Here is a 27,816-nt window from a genome sequence, read left to right as displayed (position 1 = left end):
TCAAGAGGCCACAGGGCGTTTATTTGTTCAGAAGTTATGCGAGGGACACAGAAACAGCACAGCAATCACAGCAGTAGAAGAGCTTGGTTACGGTGACGACACCGTTTTGATATCAACATGTCCATCAAGGTATACATTCATATGCATAAAATAGGTTGTCATGTCACTTGAGAAAAGGTTTCTCATATCTGTCCTCTGATTACCCTAGCATATCGACTCTACAGTTAAGACTACTTTCAGTTTTACATTCAATCCATCAGGAATGTCATTCAGAAGCATAATGTTGGTTGTCTCATACAAAAAAAGAAGGTACGGGGTTCGAAATTTCATGTCATGTCAGTGGATTTCATATACTTCCCTTAAATGCTCACATACTGTTCTTTTCCACAACTCAGCACAGTGAAATGCATGCAGGAAAAGAGGACAATGGTTTGCCTCTACAGTGAAAATTAAACTCAGACAGGTTGAGGCAAAAAAAAAAAAAAAGTAAGGTTATCGCGAACTACGATCATACATGCCGTAGTAGCTTATTACCTGGACAATTAAAATATCATCCACAAATTGTAAAGCAGACAGACAACATCTACTTTACTTTCAAATGACTGCATGTGTCAGGCGTGTCCTCTGTCACCACAACCTATTCATGTGTATTAGGACAGATTGTCAGGCAAGTTTCCCTCTAACTGGTTGATACATACAAAGAAATAGACTCTACATATATTGTGCAGTGTACAGCTTGCAATGTATCAAGAAACCCTCTGTTAATGAGTGGTCCTAATGAGCTTTTTCCAGTCGAGACAATGAACCTGTCTTGAGTTTGATTGACCCTTGATTGTCGTCAAGATTCATTTCTCTTGTGAATATCAAATGCATCAGAGTAGTCTTTGAACGCTTTCCAATGCTTGTGTTGTCCTTTGAAAATATATTTGATAGTGAAGTCCATTTTCTGAACAGACATCCAAAAGACAGCTGTTAATGTATGAAATATCTGAAGTGTCCTTAGAACTAAGAGCTTGAGTGAAGCGGTGTATTTTCAAAAAGACTTCTATTGCAGCCTTGTCATTCCCCAGTACATACAATCTGCACGTCTCACATCATTCAATATCAGGGTTAAGATCACACCATTCTTGGTGTGTCTTAGATGCTTCTGTCCGTTGAGCAGTTGTCCGAGCAAGAGCATGACTTGACAGAGTGGGATTACCTGAGAGTACAATATTAACCTTTCAAACATTGGCTTTGTCAAATTGTCCTATCGGTCATTATTACTCATTATTTAGCACAGTCTCATCTTCAAAGCTGAGACAAGTTATAGTCTGGGGGTCTCCTATAGAGTCAATAAGTGTGTGGGGGGGGTCTGTTGGTGTTATCCCCTCACATACATGGGCGGTCTTCGGACGGAGTCAGTGGACCGCAAGGAGGGACCGTGCTGAGGGACCGGAAGGCAAAAATGGAGGGATCGTAGGCATACCTGGGTAGAGGGCGAGTGCCAGTCAAGTTCTGTGGACAGAAAAAGAGAGAGTATGGTTAACCAAAGGAAGGAATAGTTAGTGTTTTGGCTAATCTGTTTTTTTTCTATCCTCTATGAATCTGGGTAGATGGAAAGAGCAGGGCTTACCTTGCTTCTCTAGGCATTAGTTAGTGGTAATATACTGGTCAGCCACCCAGCTAGGTCAGAGTTCGAGGCTAATGTGATACTAGCTGGTGCCAAGATTCACAGTAGGCAGAAGAGAACTATTTATGGGATGGAGCCCTTTCATTCAACTAGGCTGGATGGAGTAGAAACTAAGGCAACAATTTACACCGAGTTACCCCAGAATGACTTTGGTAATCATTCCATTGCAACCAGAATAACTGCAGATAGGGTACATAAAGCAATAATTGAAACTCAACTCAAATTCTGCTTCAACTGAGCTTAGAACAATTACTTTAGTGACTTGAATAGTGACGCCAAGAACTGAACCATTCCTGTTAAGTATATCTGATATTTCTGCAAGTGAATGACAAATGTAACCAAAACCACAGACACGCAGGAAGAGAACTGAATGGAAGAGTATGATATTTCATTTCTACATTTTCAATGAGACTTTATATTCATAACAGGGCTAGTGAGATAACACTGTTCCACTGCATACTGTACAGAGCCCTGGGCAGGACTCTCACTCTTCTCTGTTGTGAAGGATTGCAGGGTCTGTCTAAAATTAGCCCCAGTCGTTTTCCCCTCGACAGGAAATGGCTTTGTGTCATTTGGCAGTGAGGCAGCACTTTCTCCGGCCTACTCAGGGGGGTAGTGGAAGTTCTAGGGTGAAAGATTGACCTACAGTATCACAAGGCCCCACACACTGTAATCAGGAACTGGCCTCCGTGGATAGAGGGCAAACAGAGGAGAATGAGAAAGTCTGGGGTTTGTGCGATTCATTCTATCATCATCCTTCCTCTCTTTTTTTTATCTCTCCCTCAACCTGAACCTGTTTCTCCACCCCACATCCCTTCAGTATCATATTTCTCTGCCTTCTCCATCACCTCAATATACTGTGCATGCTGTTACTGTAATGTGCTGAATTCCACAAGTGTAAAGTGCATTAAAAAGTTAAATAAAGCTCTGCAATACCTTGGGGTAAGTTTTTCTGACCAGCAGCTCTAATAAGATGTCATTTATGTCTCCTCTTCACTCCCGTATCCTGACCTGAGGTTGGATCAAAGCACACTAATATTGCCAGCTAGCACGATAACGCTAACTTTTAATGGACACATTGAGGTGATGCCAGTCTCACGCCTCATAACAGGAGTCTTTCATCCAGCTCTGCATCCCTCTGTCTCGAACTTGCTCTTCCACTCACAATCCCCCCTTCTCTCTTCCACCTCCTCTTCGGGGGTTGAAACCAGATACTGCTCTTGGCGGCTACATCCCTGGGAAAGAGCTCTCTCCACCTCCTCCTACTCTCTCCCACCCCCAGAGTTGAAGTTTCAGGAGTAGGGGAGAGTGGGGTAAGTTGTTACTAGGAAAGCATAAACAAAATGGAGTCTGTGAAGGAAGAAACCACATGGAGAAAGTGGTAAGCAAGTTGTCCAAAAAACAGACTTTCACAAAGTCAAAAGTCTAAACCAAAGTAGATCGTTGTAAGATTGTTTTGTTCATTAGTTGGTCTCTCGACAAGCTTCAAAATGTCCTAAACCTAGCATGAAAGTGCATCCTTGTAGTTGTGCTCTCCTTGAGGTTCTTGAGAGAGTCCATTTGAGCAGCAGCAAGGGATGAAAAAAAAGACTGAATGATACTGATGAGGTACATTGACAAAAAAGAAAATGAACATGTACAGTGCATTCGGAAAGTATTCAGACCCCTTGACTTTTTCCACATTTTGTTATGTTGCAGCCTCATTCTAAAATGGATAAAAACAATCTACACACAATACCCCATAATGACAAAGCAAAAACAGGTTTTTAGACCCTTTAATTCAGCACAGCCAGCAGCATACCACCCTGCATACCACTGCTGGCTTGTTTCTGAAGCTAAGCTATGCTGCTGGAAGTGGTGTTGGAGGGCCAGTAGGAGGCACTCTTTCCTCTGGTCTAAACATTTTTTTTTATCCCGTCTTTCGGGTGGGATGTTAAACGGGTGTCCTGACTCTGAGGTCCCAGAGCACTTATCATAAGAGTAGGGGTGTTAAACCCGGTGTCCTGGCTAAATTCCCAATCTGGCCCTCAAACCATCACGGTCACCTAATAATCCCCAGTTTACAATTGGCTTATTCATCCCCCTCCTCTCCCCTGTAACTATTCCCCAGGTCGTTGCTGTAAATGAGAACGTTTTCTCAGTCAACTTACCTGGTAAAATAACGGTAAAATAAAAAATAAAAAAATAAAAAATCATGAACATCATCTCTGTAGCAGAGGAACACAACACAGAGCAGCCGTCGGGCTAAAGATGGAAAGTGACTTCATCCCTGGTGATACACCACAGGGTAACCACAGACACTCCTCCATCTCTCCTCTTCTTCTACCACTTTGAAACATGAGCCTCAATTATTTATTTCAGTCAGCGCTTAGACACAGCGAAAGTAGCGTTCGACCACATAGAAAGGGTTAGCCTATGAGTGCAAAATTGTAACCCGAGTGTGTCTGTGCTGACACCAATGGTGTGTCATAAACGTGTGTTTGCAACCCACACAGAGAATCCGGTCACTTTCCCGCCACACTCTATGCATCCTTCTGGACTGTGCTGGTTTGTGCCAAAATGCCCAGGTGCCATTGACTCAACTCGAGCTGCCTAGCCTGCCTCCCCCCACAACTTACACAACCCATGGCCCACACACATTTACCCTGCTGGTGACACATGGCGCTCCAAAAACACCCTAGAGTGGTCTCTGCACCGAGAATTTTTAGAGCTAGTGTATATAGCTTGCATCTTCGCTGAGCCATTGCAATAAAATATCCTTTAACTAGTGTCACTTGCCTTAAATAAACCCTTGGTTCAGAAATAAACTGAATGCCCAGCGATGACAGTATATAGTAATTTTGGACCTAAAGGAAAGTAAATTGTAAGTTTTAAGCTGTGATGAAAGGATAATTGCTTGCTGTTTAATATAGAGTTTCTGCTTTCTTGTTAGAGTAGACATAGTGGCTGTAGCAGAGGGTCCTAGAAACCAGTGCCGGTTAACATGTAAAAAAGCTCACAGCGTGAAATAGCTCACAATCAATGATTATGATTGACTGTGATCTTTTTCACACTTATAACAAAATTACCCGACAAGCTAGTGTCGGGTAACTTTAACAACTGGGTGGAATGGCGAGATTTAGTGTGTTAGCATTGCGATTGCTGCAAGCCTGTTAGCTAGTTGTGAACACTCCTGTGTAGATGGCAGCGCTCGTTTGGATGTCTCGTCTCACCCACCCTTGAATTAGCTAGCTAGCATAATAAGCTGTCAGCTGGTCGAGGTGGCTTGTTCTCAGGTGTGCAGTTGTATCTTGCTTGTATAGCTAAATGAACAAATGTAAAGCTTGTTTTCAGACAAAGTATAAACAACTTTCACCTAGCTTGCTAGCTGGTAATGCTTATTTCATTAATGCAATGTTAGCTAAGCTAATATAATGATCCTAGCTAGCCATAGTTGTCAGTGGGAGATTTCCTAAAATGGAGACCCTTTTTAGGCTTATAGTCAGCTAATAGCTATACACCTCCAGAAACCCTACACAAGGCAGGATTGCTGGTCAGCTAAATATCATCTTTGCATCTACCAACTGGCAGCTAGGTACTGTGTCAATTTAAAGCCAGTCCTAAATCACTCTCTCCCCCTTGGTCCTATCCCCTCGATGTTTGCAGATCTGTAGGGTCTTGGCAGGTAGGCTATAAGCAGTGCAATTATGGATCTCACACCTAACAGAAACAAATGGTTAGGGCCAAGGGGAGTGGTAGGGAGCGATTTGGGACCGGACGCAAGTGTTGAGACTTTCCCAATCACACTAAGTTACACTGAGTTACCCTTATTGTCTCAATGTTTCTTAAACCCTGTTCCTGGGGATCCAAATGGGTGCACATTTGTTTTTAATTTAGCGTTCTTACCTTCAAAACGACCCAGTTTGGAACCCACAGAGAATCCGGTCACTTTCCCGCCACACTCTATGCATCTATGCATATACTCAGTACCTGCACTGTTCTGTACGTTTCATCTGAGATGTCACTGAATATACCTCAGTTGTACTTCTGGTGGAATTGTACAAAAATCGAAAATGACTGGGGTCCCAAGGAACGTATTAAATTCTATACTGTTCCCCTGTTCACTCCTAGTAAACAGTAAATCAGCTTGGTCCATAATGGGACTCATTACCATGGGTTTTTAAATCACTGGGTATTCATGCATTCTTTTCCATACCCATTTCTAGGTTTGTCTCTTGTGGATCCCTTTATCACCATGACTTCAAGGAGGAAGTCATGGAAGTCAATTGGAAGTCAATTGTATTATTCATGTCTTTTGGCTTTGTCGTTATTGTTTTGTCTTAAATTGGGGAATGTATTCTCTTCCTCTCCCACCACCCTTGAAATAAAAACCGGTCACATCTTTCGGTGTTGATGTTTGCTGTCATTAACCTAACATTAAGTTGGTCCAGTGGGTAAGTGTAACAGTAAGAGCATGACACATTGTATTGGGTTGGGCTGTTGTTGTAGCTAGACATTTTTTTGCCTAGGCAGCAAGAATAAACTTAATCTTTGACTTATCTAGTGTCATCAATAACAGCAGATCAATATGAGACATGGGAATTGTTCATGTATATTTTTGCTTTTGGTCTGATACCTGCCAGGATGAATAGTTTTCTTCCAGATAGCCTGTAATGTGTACCTCATAACCTGAAATAAAATCAACCTACTAATTAAGCATATGGCCATGGACTAACAAAGGACACCAAGGAAGGTCTTGTTTTCTCCATGGCATTATCGAGACAAACATGGAAGAAATAACAAAGTTGAGTCTTCAGTTCCACATTACGCCAGTAGAGATCATTCGTTACAGAAAGGAGAGGAATTTAACTTCTCTGGGATAGGTGGCAGTATTTTCACGTCCAGATGAAAAGCGTGTCCAAAGTAACTGCCTGCTACTCCGGCCCAGAAGCTAAGATATGCATATTATTAGTAGATTTGGATAGAAAACACTCTGAAGTTTCTAAAACTGTTTGAATCATGTCTGCGAGTATAACATAACTTATTTGGCAGGCAAACCCCGATGACAAACCATTCATAATTTTTTGTTTGTTTTTGAGGTCACTCTTTTCAATGGGAATCCAGATTTCTAAGGGACCTTCTTGCAGTTCCTATTGCTTCCACTGGATGTCAACAGTCTTTAGAAATTGGTTGAGGTTTTTCCTTTGAGAAATGAAGGCAGGCTGTTCAGAATGAGGGTAGAAGGAAGTGTACTCTTTGTTAGAGGCGCATGACCTGAAAGCTAGCTACACTTAGTTTTCCTCCGGTATTGAACACAGATCATCCCGTCTTAAATTGTATTGATTATTTCCATAAAAAAATCCCTAAAGTTGTATAACAAAAGTAGTTTGAAATGTTTTGGCAAAGCTTACAGGTAACTTATGAGATATTTTGGAGTCACATTGCGCAAGTTGGAACCAGTGTTTTTCTGGATCAATCGCGACAAATAAATGGACATTTTGGATACATGGAATTAATCGAACAAAAGGACCATTTGTGATGTTTATGGAACATATTGGAGTGCCAACAGAAGAAGCTCGTCAAAGGTAAGGCATGAATTATATCTTTACTTCTGCGTTTTGTGTCACGCCTGGAGGGTTGAAATAGGATAGTTGAAATCGTTTGCTTTTGTCGAAAAGCCTTTTTGAAATCTGACACATTGGCTGGATTCACAACAAGTGTAGCTTTAATTTGGTATCTTGCATGTGTGATTTCATTAAAGTTAAATTTTTATAGTAATTTATTTGAATAAGGCGCTCTGCATTGCCACTGTATTTTGGCCAGGTGGAACGCTAGCGTCCCACATATCCCAGAGAGGTTTTAACAGATGATTTTGGTGAAATTGTACTACCATGGCAATCATAGTAGTGTTGATCGATAGCAAGCTATATACCTCAGTGGTTGATAGATGATTACATGGCTTTACAACAAATGTATTTATTTGTGTTTACTTTCCATTCACGGATTGCTCCAGCAGAGGCAACCACGGTAGCCTACTGTTAAGTCTGAAAGACGGTGGGTTGTGGTCACATACTCTTGACTGCATAAGAAACGTCAGGACTAGTTGTGGCAAATGCAAATAGCGAGCTGGTATATAATATTATGGACAGAATGGCAGCTAGCTAGATCAATAAATTTGGTTATCAAAATAACATATTTGAACAATGTCAAATCAAAGTGACTGTAGTGGAGATGTGGGTGAGAGGAGACGAATCCGCACAAGCGCAGTGGCACAGCCACGAGCTCAGCCATTTATACAGTTTTCACAACTAGCTAACAGGTTTGTGGCTAAATCGCTATGCTAATGCATAAACTCTCACCATTCCAACCAGTTGCTAAAGTTACCTGACGCTAGCTAGCCAGCCCCGACAGAAGCGCAAAATAATAATCAATAATATATTTAAAAAGTGATCATTACTTATTTATTCAAGTGTCAATTTCAATCAGGCACTGATGTTATCCACCTAAGCAACAAAATAAACCAGAAGCAAAATTGAAGCAGAAGCAATTGACCAGTGAGAATTCTCAAGCCATGAGCTTTTTCACACTTTCATGTCACAATCACAGGCAATCATAAGTGTAAAAATACTCACAATAATAAGCTATTTCACACTGAGTATTTTTTACATGACACTGGTGTCAGATTCTATCCCAGCATGCATTTGGAGAGGCATTTAGGTGTAGCGAGACAGACTGTTCATGGGGCTGCATGATCTCTCAGTTTTATTGCGACTTTAATGGACACGGCCATCTTGACTGGGTATTGTCGCTTGGTTTGAAAGGATAAGGACTGTGTGTTTGTGTTTGAATTTATATCCTTTATTTTACTAAAAATAAGAACAAATTTGTATTTACAATTGTGCACCGGCCCAATCATGGCCGATTGTTATACAGCCTGGAATTGAACCAGGGTCTGTAGTGGCGCCTCTAGCACGGAGATGCAGTGCCTTAGACCACTGCGCCACTTGGGAGTCCAAATTTTACTATCCTTGTGGGAACCAGAAGATTAATCTAAACTCACCCGAATCTTTATGGTCCGTGTTTTCCCACCACAGTTCTTTTTAAGGAGCATTTTCTGAGGGGAAGAAATGAGAAAAAATTAACAGCAAACATCCCTCTTTAAACTAACTTTATCCCTCAGCATACTGTCCCATGTCTTACTGAAACATTTCAAAACACACCTGAATAATAACTATAATAAATAATGAATTGATTTGTATACCCCATTTCATACAAAGAATGCAGCTTAAACTGCATACTTAGAGGGCAGTTTACAGTGCCTTGCAAAAGTATTCACCCCCACAGGCGTTTTTCCAAATAGGAAAAATGACAAGGGGGGTGAATACTTTCGCAAGCCACTGTATTCCTCCGAGAGCAGCCAATGGGTTTCATTGACAATTAGAAGTAAATTCATATTCGATGATGTCACAGCAACTGTCCACTGTGAGTCAAATAAGAATTATAAATCAAGAAAGTGACGAAAGTGCAGCTGCTGCTAAACCAAACAAGGCAGTCAACAAAGCGTATAATATCCTGTCAAAGACTACTTTTACATTTTACATTTAAGTCATTTAGCAGACGCTCTTATCCAGAGCGACTTACAACTTGGAAAGTTCATACATATTCATCCTGGTCCCCCCGTGGGAATTGAACCCTGGTCCCCCCGTGGGAATTGAACCCACAACCCTGGCGTTGCAAGCGCCATGCTCTACCAACTGAGCCACACGGGACCAGTCTTCCCAGTCCAAGTTAGAATGTAAACGCCAGACTCCTGCTGTTGTGGAGGGAGGTAGATTTGGTACAGTGGCTCACATGCCCAACCTCACATGCCCTAACCTTCCCAACAATGTTTGTACAGTCCGTTTAGTAGTTGAAAGTTCGGTGATCATTTAATAGCTCTTAAAATGTGCTCTGTATCATCCCTGAAACCATATATACATCTGTCATTTGAGGACCATAAAGGATATTCCGATTTTTTTTGAGGCGCACAGTTATGAACTTAATGCATATCTGACAGACCAATCATTTGTGGCCAGCCAGGCAAAAAAGACATCTGCCATATAAACTGTTTGCTTTGACAATCGTTTCCTACACACAATGGGTCGTGCCACATCTGAGCAATTGGGTTCGGATTACCGTGAGCACGGTGGATTAGTAGTAGAGACAAAACAACCGTGTGACCCTTTTGACCCGTTTAAGAATATTACAAGATCTTTTTTTATTAAACCTTTAACTAGGCAAGCCAGTTAAGAACAAATTCGTATTTACAATGACGGCCTAGGAACAGTGGGTTAACTGCCTTGTTCAGGGGCAGAACGACAGATTTTTACCTTGTCAGGTAAATGACTGTACATTGTCACACTTATGTTGTATGCTGATTTTAGACTATCACGTTTGCTTCTCGCTCAACTACTTAACTGTATCCTTGACAATAGCAAACCCTCTAAATTGCTTCTCCTTTTATTTTAGCAGCCTATTGCAAAGGTGCTACTACTATTTGTCGTTGAGGTGTTTGGATTCATGGTATGTCCTAGCACCGTGCACTGGCATTACCATTACTTTCCTTTAAAGAGTTGTGTTAAGTGTTTAAATCTTACGTTGCAGTTCAGCCATCTTTCCAGCAGTCGGCAAGTGACTACAATGTCCTTGATTTGGTGCAGAATTGTAGTATAGTGGGAGTGGGGGGGCTCTAGTTCCAAATTTCGGGAAACATAGTCGCAAAATGTACTCTAGGTTCTTCTAATGGAGAAAGTGCTGTCCACTAAAATAGTTTGTGAGAAAGAACAGAGAAAGGTTGAGATGCAGGAAATTACTTTTTAGACAGTTCAGACATGAAAGGCAAAACAGAGGTAGAGAACATTTGATATGAAGGATGGAGAAGTCGAGACATTTGTTTAGATTGATAATTTGGAGTCTCCAAGAACGCATCCCAAATGGCACCCCGTTCCCTATACAGTACGTTACTTCTGACCAGGTTTCATAGGGACGCACACTTGGAGTTGCCCAGAAAAGGGTTAATGGGAGAGTATTGTCGGGCAGCTACCTCTGAAGACCCCCCTATTGTTTTCCCTCCAGCACCTCCCGTTCCACTTGACTGAGCTCACATACACACATAAAGATGTAGAAACACACACGGACACACACTCAGATGCCGATCAGACAGAAACACACACAACCTCATCCTTTCCTTTTATTTCCCCTAGCCCCTGTCACTGCTGCTCGCTGTCTCTCATCTGTTCCCTTTTCCAAAAACACCCATGGACATATGGACCCCTCAAATCCTCCCCTACACACAGACGCATACACACACTTCCAATATCATAGTCTGTGCCAATGTGGCTATTGGATTTTAACGATCACTGGACCAGCTTCTCTGTGACTCATTAGTCATTGTCGTTTTCTGTTGTTTATTTAATCCTCTCCTTCTGCCTTGCTGGCTTTTGTGAGAAACGAGGGCAGACATCTGCCGTCCGTGCCTCCCTCATCTCTCCGGACCACCGAGGTGGCAAGCGCCCGGCCATGGATTGTGTGGGTGTGTGTGTGCACGAGAGCAACGCTATTGTGTCCCTTTACCTAATCCCAAACTCAATGTAATGAAGCACAGTCTGGCTGGTGGTACAAGGCTACCCTAAAGTAAAGCCTAGTTCTTCAGTGTACTTAATACAGTTTGAGTTATATAACATACTCACAACTTTGTTGGTCAATTGTCCTTTGTGAAAACCTTCATCAGTTAAATTTAGGTCATACTTTACTTGAACCCATAACAGATGTGGTTGAGAAAAATATTTTAAAAAAATACACTTGAGTCATCTTGGAAGATCTGAGGTGTGGTCCACTGACTCCATACCCAAACAAGAGTTGTAACATGGCATCATCGGCAAACGAAGAAAAATAATGCCCCTTCGATGAACCTTAAATGGTTAGTCCATCCAAATATGATACTTTCCTGTTTGTTTTATAAGATTGGATGTAGTCTACAGGGAACAGATGGCATTCCACAATAGGTTTTAAACCTAACTTTCTGGGAGGGAGCTGTAGTTAGCATGGCTAATTGCGCGAGGCCTCAGTTCGCATTGAAAACTAGCATACCAAAATAATAAATGTATAAAAATCCCAAAGGGAAATGGGTTGTTCCGCGAGTGCCTTTTTGTCCCTCAAACATTGTGTGTAAGTTTTGATAAAGCACTTAATTTAACAGTTGGATAACCTACATCTATACTCTGACTCAAACTAAAGTAAAACATGTTAAAAATTCAAATAGCAGTGTGTTTACATGTCAATAACTGTATTTCTTTCTCAAATCACCCCTTTTTGGAATATCCCATGTCACGTTCGTCCAACTTCTGGGAAGATTTAACCCCAAGATTTGCACCATTTTAAAGCCCTAGTTATTTTGTTACTTTGGGAAAGATATTCTCAATGGTACTTATTTAATGTGATTAATTTACATTTAGTCCTTCAGGTTTAAGGTCAACGCTGTAATATGAACTGAACTTTCGTTTCAACATGGTAAAATTATGTATTTCTATTTAAAAGAAACATTGAACATCTAATAGTCAAGCAGGTGAGCTGGTTCGACTTTTTATATACAGAGTAAGTCGGAAGTTTACATACACCTTAGCCAAATACATTTAAACTCAGTTTTTCACAATTCCTGACATTTAATCCTAGTAAAAATTCCCTGTCTTAGGTCAGTTAGGATCACCACTTTATTTTAAGAATGTTAAATGTCAGAATAATAGTAGAGAGAATTATTTATTTCAGCTTTTATTTCTTTCATCACAATCCCAGTGGGTCAGAAGATGACATACACTCAATTAGTATTTGGTAGCATTTCCTTTAAAATGTTTAACTTGGGTCAAACGTTTCAGGTAGCCTTCCACAAGCTTCCCACAATAAGTTAGGTGAATTTTGGCCTTTTCCTCCTGACAGAGCTGGTGTAATTGAGTCAGGTTTGTAGGCCTCCTTGCTCACACACGCTTTTTCAGTTCTGCCCACAAATTTTCTCTAGGATTGAGGTCAAGGCTTTGTGATGGCCACTCCAATACCTTGACTTTGTTGTCCTAAAGCCATTTTGCCGCAACTTTGGAAGTATGCTTGGGGTCATTGTCCATTTGGAAGACCCATTTGCGACCAAGCTTTAGCTTCCTGACTGATGTCTTGAGATGTTGCTTGAATATATCCACATAATTCACTTCAGGTGTTTGGAAATTGCTCCCAAGGATGAACATGGAGGTCTACAATTTCTCTTGAGGTCTTGGCTGATTTCTTTTGATTTTCCCATGATGTCAAGCAAAGAAAACTGAGTTTGAAGGTAGGCCTTGAAATACATCCACAGGTACACCTCCAATTGACTCAAATTATGTCAATTAGCCTAACAGAAGCTTCTAAAGCCATGACATCATTTTCTGGAATTTTCCAAGCTATTTAAAGACATATTCAACTTATTGTATGTAAACTTCTGACCCACTGGAATTGTGATACAGTGAAATAATCTGTCTGTAAACAATTGTTGGAAAAATGACTTGTGTCATGAACAAAGTAGATGTCCTAACCGACTTGCCAAATCTATAGTTTGTTAACAAGAAATTTGTGGAGTGGTTGGAAAAACGAGTTTTAATGACTCCAACCTAAGTGTATGTAAACTTCCGACTTCAACTGTGTACGTACATACATACATTTTACCCCTTTTCTCCCCAATTGGTAGTTACAGTCTTACCCCATCACTGCAACTCCCGTACAAGAGCCATGCGTCCTCTGGAAAACGACCCGCCAAGCCGCACTGCTTCTTGACACACTGCTCACTTAACGCTCAAGCCAGCCGGCGGAAAAACTGTACACATGGCGACTGTCAGTATGGATGTGTCCGGCCAGCCACAGGAGTCACTAGAGCGCGATGGGATAAGGACATCTCGGCAGGCCAAACCCTCCCCGGACGACGCTGAGCCAATTGTGCGCTGCCTCTTTTTTATTTTATTTAACTAGGCAAGTCAGTTAACTTCTTTGGGCCAGGGGGGCAGTATTGAGTAGCTTGGATAAAAAGGTGCCCAGAGTAAACAGGCAGTCCTGACTCATTCCTTCGGCCCCACTAAACAGTAGAGGCAACAGACAAGGTTCTAACGACTGTTGACATCTCGTAGAAGCCTTAGGAAGTGCAACATTACCAATATCCCACTGTATCTTCAATAGGAGCTGAGTTGAAAATCGACCAACCTCAGATTTCTCACTTCCTGGTTGGATTTCTTCTCAGGTTTTTGCCTGCCTGATGAGTTCTGTTATACTCACAGACATCATTCAAACAGTTTTAGAAACTTCAGAGTGTTTTCTATCCAAATCTACTAATAATATGCATATTCTAGCTTTTATGGCTTTGTAACAGGCCGTTTACTCTGGGCATGCTTTTCATCCGGACGTGAAAATACTGCCCCCTACCCCAAAAAAGTTAAGAACAAACTCTTATTTACAATGATGGCCTAAGAACAGTGAGTTAACTGCCTTGTTCAGGGGCAGAACGACAGAATTTTACCTTGTCAGCTCGGGGATTCGATCTAGCAACTTTCGGTTACTGGCCCAACGCTCTAATCACTAGGCTACCTGCCGCCCCTCATGGGTCTCCCAGTCGCGGGGCAGCTGCGATACAGCCCGGTATTGAACTTAGATCTGTAGTGACGGCGCAAGCACTGCAATGCAGACTGCTGCGCCACCCGGGAGGCCCAGGTTATACTCTGTTTAGTAATTGTCTGGTGTTTTGTGGTGGAAAACTGAACATAACACATGAACCCTGTTACCCATAAATATATAGGCTACAAATGTTCTTAAAAGTTCAAACATTGTTGTGAAGACTGCATTCAATTCCCTGATTTCCACACAACAAGCCAATTTAAGATGAAATCATCAACCCTTTCACTTTTATATAAAAATTTAACTACCCAAAAGGCACTCTATGCATAGCATGACCCAGCTATGTGATTCTATGATTGCCAAATACTTATGTGAGATTCTATCCAAACCACAGAATACTAGGCTGATTGGAGAATGAACAACGCTATACTAACGGTTGCTATTTAAGAATTTTGGACACTGTGTAGAAACACTAACCTGTTGCATTTTCTCCAGGTCCAGACTCGGCCTCCCAACTTCTCCCCCGTAGGTGTGCCTGTGCTTCGTATAGGGAACCGCTGACTGGTCAAAGTGGGTCAAGATAATGGGCCTGGCAGCAGGCTGCACCACCTGGAACTGGAGCCGAATGGGGGGTGGGGGCTTGAGGCTGCGAGGCGGGCTGGAGCTACAGAGCACTGGGCTGGGGGAGGCCTCCAGGCAAGTCCCAGGCTCCAAGGCCGCCACCACCGGACCACAGCCGAACAGGTCCCGTACCTCCTCGTCGCTGGAGGCACTGCTGTGGTGCTCGACGTGGTGATGGTGCAGCATCCACTTCTTGCCATCTCCAACGCCGCGGCTGATTCGCTCCAGCTCTTCTTCGGACGAGTGGTGGTCCAGAGTTGGGTCTAGAAGGAGGCGTAGGCAACAAAGGCATGCCGGGGAGAGGGGACCCTGGTTGTGCTGTTGGCTGGTGGCCAGAGGGGTGAGGCCGCAGTTCCGCCACCTCTCTGAGGGGGGCGACCAAGAGTATAGGTCAAAGTTGAAGAGGCAGAGATAGCGATAAGCTTATTGTCTTCTTCTATACTGTGCTACCTAGAAGTAGCTTTATCTGTTAAATGACCATCTTGTACACATCCATGTAACAATGAAGACCATAGACGACTTGGGTTGGTTTGAGCGAGCGGGCCACATACCTCTGTCAATCTGTGCAAGCTCCTGGTTCTCCCCCTCGGAATCGTCGCTCTCCGCTCCCTCCCCACTGCAATGGTAGGAAATCTAGAAGGAAATGGTTAAAGGTTAACTATGACATCAGCTAACATATGGCTTTCAACAAGTTAAATGAGTTAGCATCAGTACAAGCCACTCTTTGGGGCTTTAAGCAGCATGGTGGCCCACTAAACAAAAGATGAGTTCAAGTTACTCACTTGAACAAAACAAAAAAAACAACATGTTCATTTATAGATTTGCAACAGTTGTCATTAAAGAACGTATTTTCAAGCTCCCATCTAAATAAAAAATTACTCCAGGCCCACTAACCCAAAGCTCAATCAACATGATTTATCTAAAGAAATTGTGCAATGTAAAAAAGGTCAAAATTAGCACAACTCTGTTTCACATGTAGCGTGCATATCATGCTAACACCTAAACTTGGTCAAATGGCCTATTCTTCCTGAAAAATGCCTTACACTGAAGTTGGAATTTGGAAGATGGATGAAGTTACAAAAAGCTTAAATCTAGGCCAAAACAAGACAGCCTCTTCAGTTCAATGTAAACCCTTGGCAGCTCTTGATGATGCCATTTCCATGTCCCAGACTGTCCCTTTAAAGAAAAAATTTGATTTCAGTCTTGTGGTTCGATGTGGCAGTTAGTGATGTTAGTCCCCAATGAGAACAAAACCAGTATCTCTTCCTCAAACAGATTGTAGTCAGATTGAATCTAAGATAACTAAAGAAATCTGTAATTAATTGACGTTTTTGCAGAGGTTTTAGTAGAGCAATTTTACATCTAGCTAAGGTATGTATTTTTTTTACTTGAGAAATACTGCACCAATGTGTCATCTTATGTTAAAGTCAGATCTGATGGGCAGGTCTGTCTCACTGTCTGTGTTCTGCGGTAAGATTGGATAGAGTGCAATCCCAGCAGCTGTGTATCCCATGTTAGTGGGCAAGTGAGCATTGTCAAAATCAAAACAACCCTCAAGAAAGTCATGAACTCACAAAACTCCGTTTTGGACGAGACTGACTTTATGAACAAAATTATCCTATTTACATTTTGTCGTAAATTTCGACACTATGTATAAATGTTTGACTAATATCGATGCCACATATTTTTTTTTATCAGATAGGTATTTTATTGCCTTCAGTTGTGCTTTAAGAGCATTCTCCTTTTGGAGGAGTCTACGACGACAAAAGGAGAGAAACCCAGCAGACGGCAGCGCTGAGTTAAGTAACGCACCACACTGAGTGAGGCCAGGCCGAGCAGGTGCCATCTGTGCTCACATGCACACACAGACTCAACACCTCCCCTTCCTACTGAAGCACCTCAAACAGTGAAAAGGAGAGAAAGAGAAAGGAACCAGTCCTCCTCGAGCAAGCCGCATACACTACTTGTGATAAACCCGCACCCTCCAAGTACCTTTACGAATCAACGGTAAAGACCTGCAAGTCTGAGTCAGTCAAACTTCTTAGTCATTGTACAAAAGAATTTGCAGTGGTACGAATAAGTAACATTCATGATTAGAAAGAGAAACAAGAAATTGTCCGTCCTACGCAAACTAAAAAAGGTTCAACGTGCCAAAGGCTGACCTGGTAGCTATATACACAGGCTACATTCACCCCTGCCTGGAATACGCAACACCAGCTTCGCATTGCTCCTTAACTCAAGCCCTCTCTGATCAACTGGAGCGTATCCAGAAGTATGCTTGCAGAATCATCCTCAGCACAGCATATTCTGAATAGCCGGATGCTCTGACTTCATTATCACTACCCTCACTTCATGAGAGAAGAGAGAAACTGTGCCTGGACTTTGCTATATCCCTGTTTTAGTCCCCTTTCAGAGACTGGTTACCCACTGCCTGTCAAGGACACGTGTCAGGAAGATCCACCCCAAGTGCCCTCTTCTATATCCAACAGGCCAAGACAGATATAAAAAAAAGTTTTACATAACCTACACAAACTAAAACAACAACTCAGAGTCTCCTAAATGTATACTGAACAAAAATAAAACGGAACATGTAAAGTTGGTCTCATGTTTCATGAGCTGAAATAAAAGATCACAGAAATCTCACCTCTCATATTTTGCGCACAAATTTGTTTACATCCCTGTCAGTGAGCATTTCTCCTTCGCCAAGATAATCCATCCACTTGACAGGTGTGCATAGCAAGAGGCTGATTAACTTCTTATGGATAGGGGGCAGCATTTTCACGTTTGGATGAAAAGCGTGCCCCGAGTAAACGGTCTGCTACTCCGTCCCAGTTGCTAATATATATATATATTATTAGTAGTATTGGATAGAAAACACTCTGACGTTTCTAACTGTTTGAATGATGTTTGTGAGTATAACAGAACTCATATGGCAGGCAAAAACCTGAGAAAAAATCCAACCAGGAAGTGGGAAATCTGAGGTTGGTCGTTTTTCAACTCATTCCCTATTGAAGATACAGTGGGATATGGGTCATGTTGCACTTCCTAAGACTTCCACGAGATGTCAACAGTCTTTAGAACCTTGTCTGATGCTTCTACTGTGAAGTGGGGCCGAATGAGAGGGGAATGAGTCAGAGGTCTGGCAGAATGCTTTGAGCTCGTGATGCTCGTTCAGGTGAGAGAGCTCTGTTCCATTTGCTTTTCTGAAGACAAAGGAAATCTCCGGTTGAAACATTATTGAAGATTTATGTTAAAAACATCCTAAAGATTGATTCTATACTTAGTTTGACATGGTTCTACGACCTGCAATATACACTACTCAAAAAAATAAAGGGAACACTTAAACAACACAATGTAACTCCAAGTCAATCACACTTCTGTGAAATCAAACGGTCCACTTAGGAAGCAACACTGATTGACAATAAATTTCACATGCTGTTGTGCAAATGGAATAGACAAAAGGTGGAAATTATAGGCAATTAGCAAGACACCCCCAAAAAAGGAGTGATTCTGCAGGTGGTGATCACAGACCACTTCTCAGTTCCTATGCTTCCTGGCTGATGTTTTGGTCACTTTTGAATTCTGGCGGTGCTTTCACTCTAGTGGTAGCATGAGACTGAGTCTACAACCCACACAAGTGGCTCAGGTAGTGCAGCTCATCCAGGATGGCACATAAATGCGAGCTGTGGCAAGAAGGTTTGCTGTGTCTGTCAGCGTAGTGTCCAGAGCATGGAGGCGCTACCAGGAGACAGGCCAGTACATCAGGAGACGTGGAGGAGGCCGTAGGAGGGCAACAACCCAGCAGTAGGACCGCTACCTCCGCCTTTGTGCAAGGAGGAGCACTGCCAGAGCCCTGCAAAATGACCTCCAGCAGGCCACAAATGTGCATGTGTCTGCTCAAACGGTCAGAAACAGACTCCATGAGGGTGGTATGAGGGCCCGACGTCCACAGGTGGGGGTTGTGCTTACAGCCCAACACCGTGCAGGACGTTTGGCATTTGACAGAGAACACCAAGATTGGCAAATTCGCCACTGGCGCCCTGTGCTCTTCACAGATGAAAGCAGGTTCACACTGAGCACATGTGACAGAGTCTGGAGATGCCGTGGAGAACGTTCTGCTGCCTGCAACATCCTCCAGCATGACCGGTTTGGCGGTGGGTCAGTCATGGTGTGGGGTGGCATTTCTTTGTGGGGCCGCACAGCCCTCCATGTGCTCACCAGAGGTAGCCTGACTGCCATTAGGTACCGAGATGAGATCCTCAGACCCCTTGTGAGACCATATGCTGGTGCGGTTGGCCCTGGGTTCCTCCTAATGCAAGACAATGCTAGACCTCATGTGGCTGGAGTGTGTCAGCAGTTCCTGCAAGAGGAAGGCATTGATGCTATGGACTGGCCCGCCCGTTCCCCAGACCTGAATCCAATTGAGCACATCTGGGACATCATGTCTCACTCCATCCACCAACGCCACGTTGCACCACAGACTGTCCAGGAGTTGGCGGATGCTTTAGTCCAGGTCTGGGAGGAGATCCCTCAGGAGACCATCCGCCACCTCATCAGGAGCATGCCCAGGCGTTGTAGGGAGGTCATACAGGCATGTGGAGGCCACACACACACTACTGAGCCTCATTTTGACTTGTTTTAAGGACATTACATCAAAGTTGGATCAGCCTGTAGTGTGGTTTTCCACTTTAATTTTGAGTGTGACTCCAAATCATGACCTCCATGGGTTGATAAATTTGATTCCCATTCATAATTTGTGTGATTTTGTTTATATATTAATATTAAGAATATTTCATTCATTCAGATCTAGGATGTGTTATTTTAGTGTTCCCTTTATTTTTTTGAGCAGTGTATATTGCATGTATCTGACGGACAGTACTGGTCCGGAAAGATACATCTGTTGTTTTGTTATGTGTTTTACTCTGCTTGCAAACACGCTGGATGATTCAGAATCCATTGAAGAGCTTGAACGATTCATTGACAAGAGATACTTACGAGCTCAAAGAAATGTCACTGGTTTCGTAGGATTCAAGCACTGTTAAGGACAATAAACCCAATCAACTAAACAAACCAAAGCCAAGTTGGCCAAGCAGTATCAAAGATGTCACTAAACCATCCCCAAGCAAGAAGGTGCGCATGTAGAGTTGGCGAGAGGTTTACTGATATGGATGTTGACTTGTTAAAACCCATCAATGAAAGGCTTGCCAAACTTGAGAGGGCATCAATGCATTATGAGCCGGTCTAGAATTCAGCCAATGTCAGATTGATCTAAGAAAAGAGAACACGAAACTGAAAGGTACTGTAGACTCTATTCATGCAAGGTGGAGGTGGTGCAAAGGGAGAACAAACAACTAAAAGAAACCTTGCTTGATGTAGTGTCGATCAATGCGGGACAATCTAATCTTTTCAGGGATACCGGAGAATGACAACAGCAGAAGCTGTGAGGACACGTCTGAGACTTTGTCAACTCAACTGAAACTGCCCACATATGTTGTGCGTAATGTCACTTTCTCCAGAGTCCATAGAATGGGTAAGGCCTCTGGGAATAGGCCACGGGCTATTATTGCATGTTTTGACATTTTTAAGCAAAAGGAAAATAGTGAAAAGCAGTGGCAGAGAACTCAGAAACACAAATTATGGAATTAATGATCACTTCCCCACGGCGATCAATGAAAGGAGAACAAAAAATATCCCATCATGATGGAAAAGCATTCCCTGAATCAACGAGTCTCCATGGTGATGGATAAACTTTACATCAACGGGCAACTGTATCAGGACTCCAGACTAACTCCCTGGCTATTTTAATTCAATGTTCAAATCTGTGTGTGTGTGTGTGTGTGTGTGTGTGTGTGTGTGTGTGTGTGTGTGTGTGTGTGTGTGTGTGTGTGTGTGTGTCATGACAACTTCAACTATAATGAATACATGCACTATTGATCTCCATTTGACAAGGAAAGGGCTGCTTATAGCTCAGGTTAATGTATGTAGTAGCCTTCCTAACAAAATACATGAGGTTTTTAAACTTGGTCAACTTAAATAATATTCATATTTTAGCTTTGACCGAAACGCATTTAGATGCATCTGTAAATGATTGGCAAAAGAAGATTCATGATAGTCTACTTAGAAGGGACAGGAATAGTGGGGGTGCAGCACTGTACATTCAGAATCAGAAACCTTTTAAGAGGAGGGATGACCTTAATGTCAAATCGAGGCACTATGGGCTCAAGCACATCTGCCTCACCAGGCACCCATATTGGTGGGATGTGTGTATAGACCTCCTAGCTCTAAAGTGTCCTATCTGGATGACTTATGCACTGGGTTTGACCAGGCCACATATTGTAAAATAGATGTATTTATCTTGGATGATTTTAAAATAAATTGGAATGATCATAATTAAAATAACTAAATTGATGAGATTTGTTTCAAACCACAGTTCTCATATGGTTAATGACACTACTAGATCATCAACTAAGTTGGGTCATCGTTCAGACACATGCATTGATCTGATCTTCTCTAATATACCATTGTAATGCTTAAAAAGACAGATCAAAGCCAGGGTCTGGACAGACCATAATATTGTGACCATAACCATGAACACCAAGGTTCCAAAGAAACCCCCAAGGATTGTGGTCAAGAGAAAATTCAGAACATTTAATCATGAGCTATTTCAAAATGATTTGATGCTGTACCCTGGGAGCTGATTTATCTAGGAGGATGATTTAAATCACGCTACAGAATGTTTTATTGATTTGCTCACTGAGGTAATGGACCATCATGCCCCAGTAAGAAAGAGTGCTGTTGGGGCTCGTCCATCTCCATGGATTGATGAACTGGGTGAGGCATTTTCTCAAAGAAATATGGCAAAAGTCTTAGCAACCAAATCTAAACTAGAAATTGATTAATAGAATTAAATAACACTACGTAATTATGCAGTTAAATTAAATCGTAAGAAATATACATTTTACAAAAATGCTTATATTGATTATAATTATTTATTTTTTTAAATAAATTTAAAATAATATGGAATACTGTGAAGGGCTTACTTAGTACATATATTACATCATGCCCATCAAGTGTAGAGGTTGGTGGGAGAACAATAACAAAACCAGCTGACATTGCTAATCATTTTGCAGTTTTTTTTCTTTACAAAGATAATGTATTTACTGAGCGATACTGTAAACACCCATTCTTCTAAACAAGCCATTGTCCAATGGATTGATGATCATATGAGCAAAAAAAACTGTTATTTTAGTCTATAAATAATGTCAGTAGAGGAGGTGTTAAACCTATTAAAGTAATTACCCTATGGTAAATCTACAGGTTATGATCTTATGGACAATTGTTTACTTTCTATGCTGCTCCCCAGATTGCAGCTCCACTGAAATACATATTTAATTGGTCACTGGAAAAGGGGACGTTTGCAAATATATGGAAGCCTGCTAAACTGTGTCCTATTCCGAAAGACAGCAAAGAACCCATTACTCCTGCCAATAGTCAACCTTCACTCAGTAAGATATTGGAGGCTATTGTGAGTAGACAAATATGGGAGTACATGGAAAAGAATGATCTGATTACAGCCAATCAGCATGCTTATCCCAAAAAACATTCCACTACATCTGCATTGGTTGACATGACTGACCAGTGGCTCAATGCTAAGGATAATGGCAGGTTTGTGGGTGTACTGTTTTTAGATTTTAGTGCAGCATTTGATTTAGTGGATCATAAAATAATTTTGACAAAAGTATTGTATTATGGTTTTAAGGAGGTAGCATTGAATTGGGTACAGTCATATCTAACTGACAGGAAACAGTCCACCTATTTTTGGAACTCCAGCTACTATATATATGCAGAGGATACTACAATTTATAGAGCAAAACAATAAGTTCAACAGGTACAGCAAGCGCTTCAAGTACATTTGGAAAATATCTGGAAGTGTGTTTGCGGGAACTAACTTTTTTTTAAACACCAAGAAAACCAATATTATGTCGGTCTGTTCCACCAGGAAAAGGCCAACACAGCATGGGATACAATTATGTATTGGGGGGGGGGGGGGTACAAATTGGCAGAAACCAAACTACTAGGAGTGCAGCTAGACAACATCCTTCAGATGTTTGTACAACTTGATTGGAGTCTACCTGGGTGAATTTAATTTATTGGACATCATTTGGAAAGGCACACACACCTGTCTACATCAAGTCCCACAGTTGACAGTGCATGTCAGAGGAGAAACCAAGCTATAAGGTAGAAGGAATTGTCCGTAGAGCTCCGTGGCAGGATTGTGTCGAGGCACATATCTGGGGAAAGGTATCAAAACATTTCTGCAGCATTGAAGGTCCCCAAGAACACAGTGGCCTCCATCGTTCTTAAATGGAATAGGTTTGGAACCACTAAGACTCTCCCTAGAGCTGGCCAACCTGGCCAAACTGAGCAATGGCGGGATTAGGGCCTTGGTCAGGGAGGTGACCAGAACATGATGGTCACTGACAGAGCTCTTCTGTAAAGAAGGGAGAACCTTCCAGAAGGACAACCATCTCTGTAGTACTCCACCAACCAGGCCTTTATGGTAGTGGCCAGTAGTGCCTTTTACTGAGAAGTGGCTTACATTGCCAAAAGGAAACTAAAGGACTCTGACCATGAGAAACAAGATTCTCTGGTCTGATGAAACCAAGATTGAAGTCTTTGGCCTGAATGCCAACCGTCACGTCTGGAGGAAACCTTGCACCATCCCTACGGTGAAGCATGGTGGTGGCAGCATCATGCTGTGTGGATGTGTTTCAGCAGCAGACTAGTTTTGCGCGAATGCTGCCATCAATCCACGGTTTTTGGTTGGGGAAGGTTTTAATAGTCAGGGTCAACTTGAGAGTTAAATTAATACATTCTGAAAATGTTAGTGTTTTCCCATATTGAACAAAATGTAAGTGATTGATTAAATTTAATAACTTAGAATATTTGCATACATGTTTTGTTTTCCTTGATAATTTAAGTGTTTGTCCTGAAAATCCATTGTTTTAACAACCATATCAACCATCAGTTTATGACAGACAGAACAATGAACAGGAATCTCATTTACCAACAAAAATCACAACTAAAGACCGTGCAAAACTATTTCCAAATATTTTACAGGAAAGTGGGGGCAAATTGTAATGCACTCCATGCAACGTTGTGCTGGAACACAAGGTCACTTCGAACCAGCAAAGCGTGTGAGAAGAATGTCCGAACAGCCACCACAGCAGCGGCAGATCACCATGACCAAAGCAACAGCAGGGAAATCTGTGGTAGTGATGTGCAGTTCACGAACGATTCGTTATTTTTGAAAGACTTTTTAGTGACTCGAGAATCATCATTATTTTTGGTTTTTACTGCTGGCCGCAATGAATCAATGAATCGCAAATAATGATTGATTCACGAGCCTCTGGCTCAGCGTACGCAGACCAACAACTGTGCCCGCTATAAAATAGATAATTCTGCAGGTAGCATAGAGACGTATTCGACTTAAAATGCTTATGGGACTGAGCACATACGAAATGAACATGGTCCAAAAAAATGGCTGCCGTGTAACCTTGAATTGGTTGCCACTGAAGGTTGAAGAAAAGCAAGTGTAAAGGAGGGTGACTTCAATCACCATTATTTTACATGTATTAAAAGTGATAATGCAGCCCCCTGCCAACAAACGGTTAGTGTTTTTATTGAAGACTGGTGACACCAGCTTTGTATATTGCTGCAAAGTCCTTAGCGCTCCAACTAAGATAACCTCTAGGCTAGGGAAACACTACTAGAGCTCTTGGACTCTGAGGAGACTGTCTGCAGAGTTGAACAGCTGTTGGATGGGTAAATCATACGTGTAGTTTAAGCAGGCCAGGTGCATGTGTGTGTGTTAAAGCATTCTGGGCAGTTTAGGGTGGAAACACTGCTGGGCATACACACACGTTACTAAGACAGATTCCCCTTTCAGAGGAGAACCAGATGTGCAAAACATTGAATTAGGGCAATGGTGTGTGTAACACAGATGTTATACTGAAATGTCAAATGTGTGTTAATGTTTATACATATGTAAGCTATTTTGTGTGCGCAACAGTTATGGGTGGTCAAACCAGCCTGAATGAGTTTGGATTTCTGCATGCAAGTGTGCAACTATTGAGGTAGTGTGTATATATTCGAAGTCGGAGGTTTACATACACCTTTGCCAAATACATTTAAACTCAGTTTTTCACAATTCCTGACATTTAATCCTAGTAAAGATTACCTATCTTAGGTCAGTTAGAATCACCACTTTATTTTAAGAATCTGAAATGTCAGAATAATAGGAGAGAGAACGATTTATTTCAGCTTTTATTTCTTTCATCACATTCCCAGTGGGTCAGAAGTTTACATACACTCAATTAGTATTTGGTAGCGTTGCCTTTAAATTGTTTAACTTGGGTCAAACGTTTTGGGTAGCCTTCCACAAGCAGTTGGGTGAATTTTGGCCTATTCCTCCTGACAGAGCTGGTGCCACTGAGTCAGGTTTGTAGGCCTCCTTGCTCGCACACGCTTTTTCAGTTCTGTCCACAAACTTTCTATGCGATTGAGGTCAGGGCTTTGTGAGGGCCACTCCAATACCAATACTTGTTGTCCTTAAGCCATTTTGCCACAACTTTGGCAGTATGCTTGGGGTCATTGTCCATTTGGAAGACCTATTTGCAACCAAGATTTAGCTTGGTTGGTGTTCTGCGTCTTGCAAGCCTCCCCCTTCTTCCTCCAAACATAACGATGGTCATTATGGCCAAACAGTTCTATTTTTATTTCATCAAACTAGAGGACATTTCTCCAAAAAGTATGATCTTTGTCCCCATGTACAGTTGCAAACCATAGTCTGGCTTTTTTTAATGGACATTTTGGAGCAGTGGCTTCTTGCTTGCTGAGCGGCCTTTCAGGTTATGTCGATATAGGACTCATTTTACTGTGGATATATATATTTTTGTAGCCGTTTCCTCCAGCATCTTCACAAGGTCATTTGCTGTTTTTCTAGGATTGATTTGCACTTTTCACACCAATGTACGTTCATCTCTAGGAGACAGAACGTGTCTCCTTCCTGAGCGGTATGACGGCTGCAGGGTCCCATGGTGTTTATTGTTGCGTACTATTATTTGTACAGACGAACGTGCTACCTTCAGGCGTTTGGAAATTGCTCCCAAGGATGAACCAGACTTGTGAAGGTCCGCAATTTTTTTTCTGAGGTCTTGGCTCATTTATTTAGATTTTCCCATGATGTCAAGCAGAGGCACTGAGTTTGAAGATAGGCTTTGAAATACATCCACAGGTACACCTCCAATTGACTCAAATAATGTAAATTAGCCTATCAGAAGATTCTAAAGCAATGACATATTTTTCTGGAATTTTCAAAGCTGTTTAAAGGCACGGTCAACTTAGTGTATGTAAACTTCTGACCCACTGGAATTGTGATACAGTGAATTATAAGTGAAATAATCTGTTTGTAAACAGTTGTTGGAAAAAAAACTTGTGTCATGCACGAAGTAGATGTCCTAACCAACTTGCCAAAACTATAGTTTGTTAACAAGACATTTGTGGAGTGGTTGAAAAATGAGTTTTAATGACTCCAAACAAAGTGTATGTAAACTTCAACTGTATATATATATATATATATATATACATACACACACACACACACACACACACACACACACACACACACACACACACACACACACACACACACACACACACACCTGTGTGTGCAATTGTTTGCATAGTATGTGTCTAGCAAATTTCTTTGAACGTTAAATGCCTGATTTGAAGTAGGAGCAAAAATACTGTACAGCCCACGTAATTGATATGCTGTTTCAGGTGTGTGTGGTTGCAGTCTTTCGAAGTAACCAGGTCATTCACCTAAAACCACAGGCCCTAGCAAAAACACTCTGCATAATGCAATACTAATTAATATAGAAGGGTCAAAATGTTGCTGCAATCAAAAATATTACATCATTTTGCTGCAATCCATTGGCTATCAACCCACAAGCGGTGGTTGTTGTATTCTTTATTTTAGTTAAATGATACTATTATAATAGCACTTAACACTGTTACAATGTATATTTTTGGATGTTGGGAGGGATGTTACTGTGGGGGGAGGGGGGAGAGTAAATTCGACAGGGGGACGATGTTACTGTAGGGGGGAGGGAGGGGAAAATTCGACAATACTGTGAACCTATTACGCTTACCTTGAACTGAAAGGGATGTATCTCGTTGAGTGAGTGTCTTCTTAGCTTCTTGGTTAGAGTCTTCAACATCCTGAAATTTTACGAATATGGCTTCACCAAACTAAACTTGTTGCTGAATGTACACTGGCGTGAAGCCATGCGACATCTACAGTGCATTCATTGCGAATGTACAGCAGTTCGCACATCAGTCGCACACATTTACACATGAACGCACACACCACACACAAAGGTGGCACTCTCAACTTCTGTTGAAGAGAAGAATCAGCCCCGATATCAGGTTGAAGATTTACTGTGCAGGTCAAAATCTTGACATGATAGCGACCAAATCCGTTATTTGTGACAGGCTGGATTAGAACGAATTTGAACTAAAACCGACGTTTTGTGCGTTCATTTAGCTTGGTAGCGACGTAGCCAGTCCTGGTAGCTGGTTTCCCATGTCCCAAATTAATACATTATAGTAGTTTCGACTTTCTCCTCCTCTGCTTTGCAAAAAAATAATTGTAGGAACAGCGCGCAAACTATGTAGGTTACTTTTACTGAACTTGCTCACATTTAGACACGCACACAGCACTCACTCTCACACACATACACACACAGCCAAATGTAGGCTACACGGCACGCTAGTTTACAAGAACAGACATACTACTTCTCTCCGTTATGGATCCGGCTTTT

At 41.9% G+C, this 27,816-nt stretch overlaps 1 protein-coding gene across 4 annotated transcripts; it reads right to left on the bottom strand.

The window, feature by feature from the left end:
• LOC129812011 (uncharacterized) lies at positions 1-27,816 on the bottom strand. Of its 4 annotated transcripts, XR_008752971.1 has the most exons (6): positions 27,145-27,816; positions 15,484-15,565; positions 14,789-15,297; positions 8,712-8,765; positions 2,609-3,022; positions 1,411-1,497 (listed from the first exon to the last, which is right to left on the bottom strand). XR_008752971.1 is itself a non-coding variant. In XM_055863887.1 (5 exons), the coding sequence occupies exons 1-5, from the start codon at positions 27,211-27,213 to the stop codon at positions 1,372-1,374; spliced, it is 840 nt and encodes a 279-aa protein (XP_055719862.1). In that variant the 5' UTR covers positions 27,214-27,814; the 3' UTR covers positions 1-1,371. The 4 variants fall into 4 exon arrangements, 3 of the variants coding, with proteins under 3 accessions (XP_055719862.1, XP_055719864.1, XP_055719863.1); XM_055863887.1 differs by lacking the exon at positions 2,609-3,022 and having other exon boundaries at positions 1-1,497; positions 27,145-27,814; XM_055863888.1 differs by having other exon boundaries at positions 1,406-3,022.

Source organism: Salvelinus fontinalis, chromosome 15 (assembly GCF_029448725.1).
Source record: "Salvelinus fontinalis isolate EN_2023a chromosome 15, ASM2944872v1, whole genome shotgun sequence".
Lineage (NCBI taxonomy): Eukaryota > Metazoa > Chordata > Actinopteri > Salmoniformes > Salmonidae > Salvelinus > Salvelinus fontinalis.
The sequence above is the reverse complement of the archived record's forward strand: the minus strand, read 5'-3'. Positions and strand labels throughout refer to the sequence as shown.

What these genes read in the sequence shown, in the direction of transcription:
- LOC129812011 (XM_055863887.1), bottom strand. Translation starts at nt 27,213, where the DNA reads ATGTTGAAGACTCTAACCAAGAAGCTAAGAAGACACTCACTCAACGAG. An exon ending in GCTTGCACAGATTGACAGAG is followed by an intron (nt 15,298 to 15,483) that starts GTATGTGGCCCG and finishes CGCCCCCCTCAG; the next exon opens with AGAGGTGGCGGAACTGCGGC. An exon ending in ACCTGGAGAAAATGCAACAG is followed by an intron (nt 8,766 to 14,788) that starts GTTAGTGTTTCT and finishes TCTTCCCCTCAG; the next exon opens with AAAATGCTCCTTAAAAAGAA.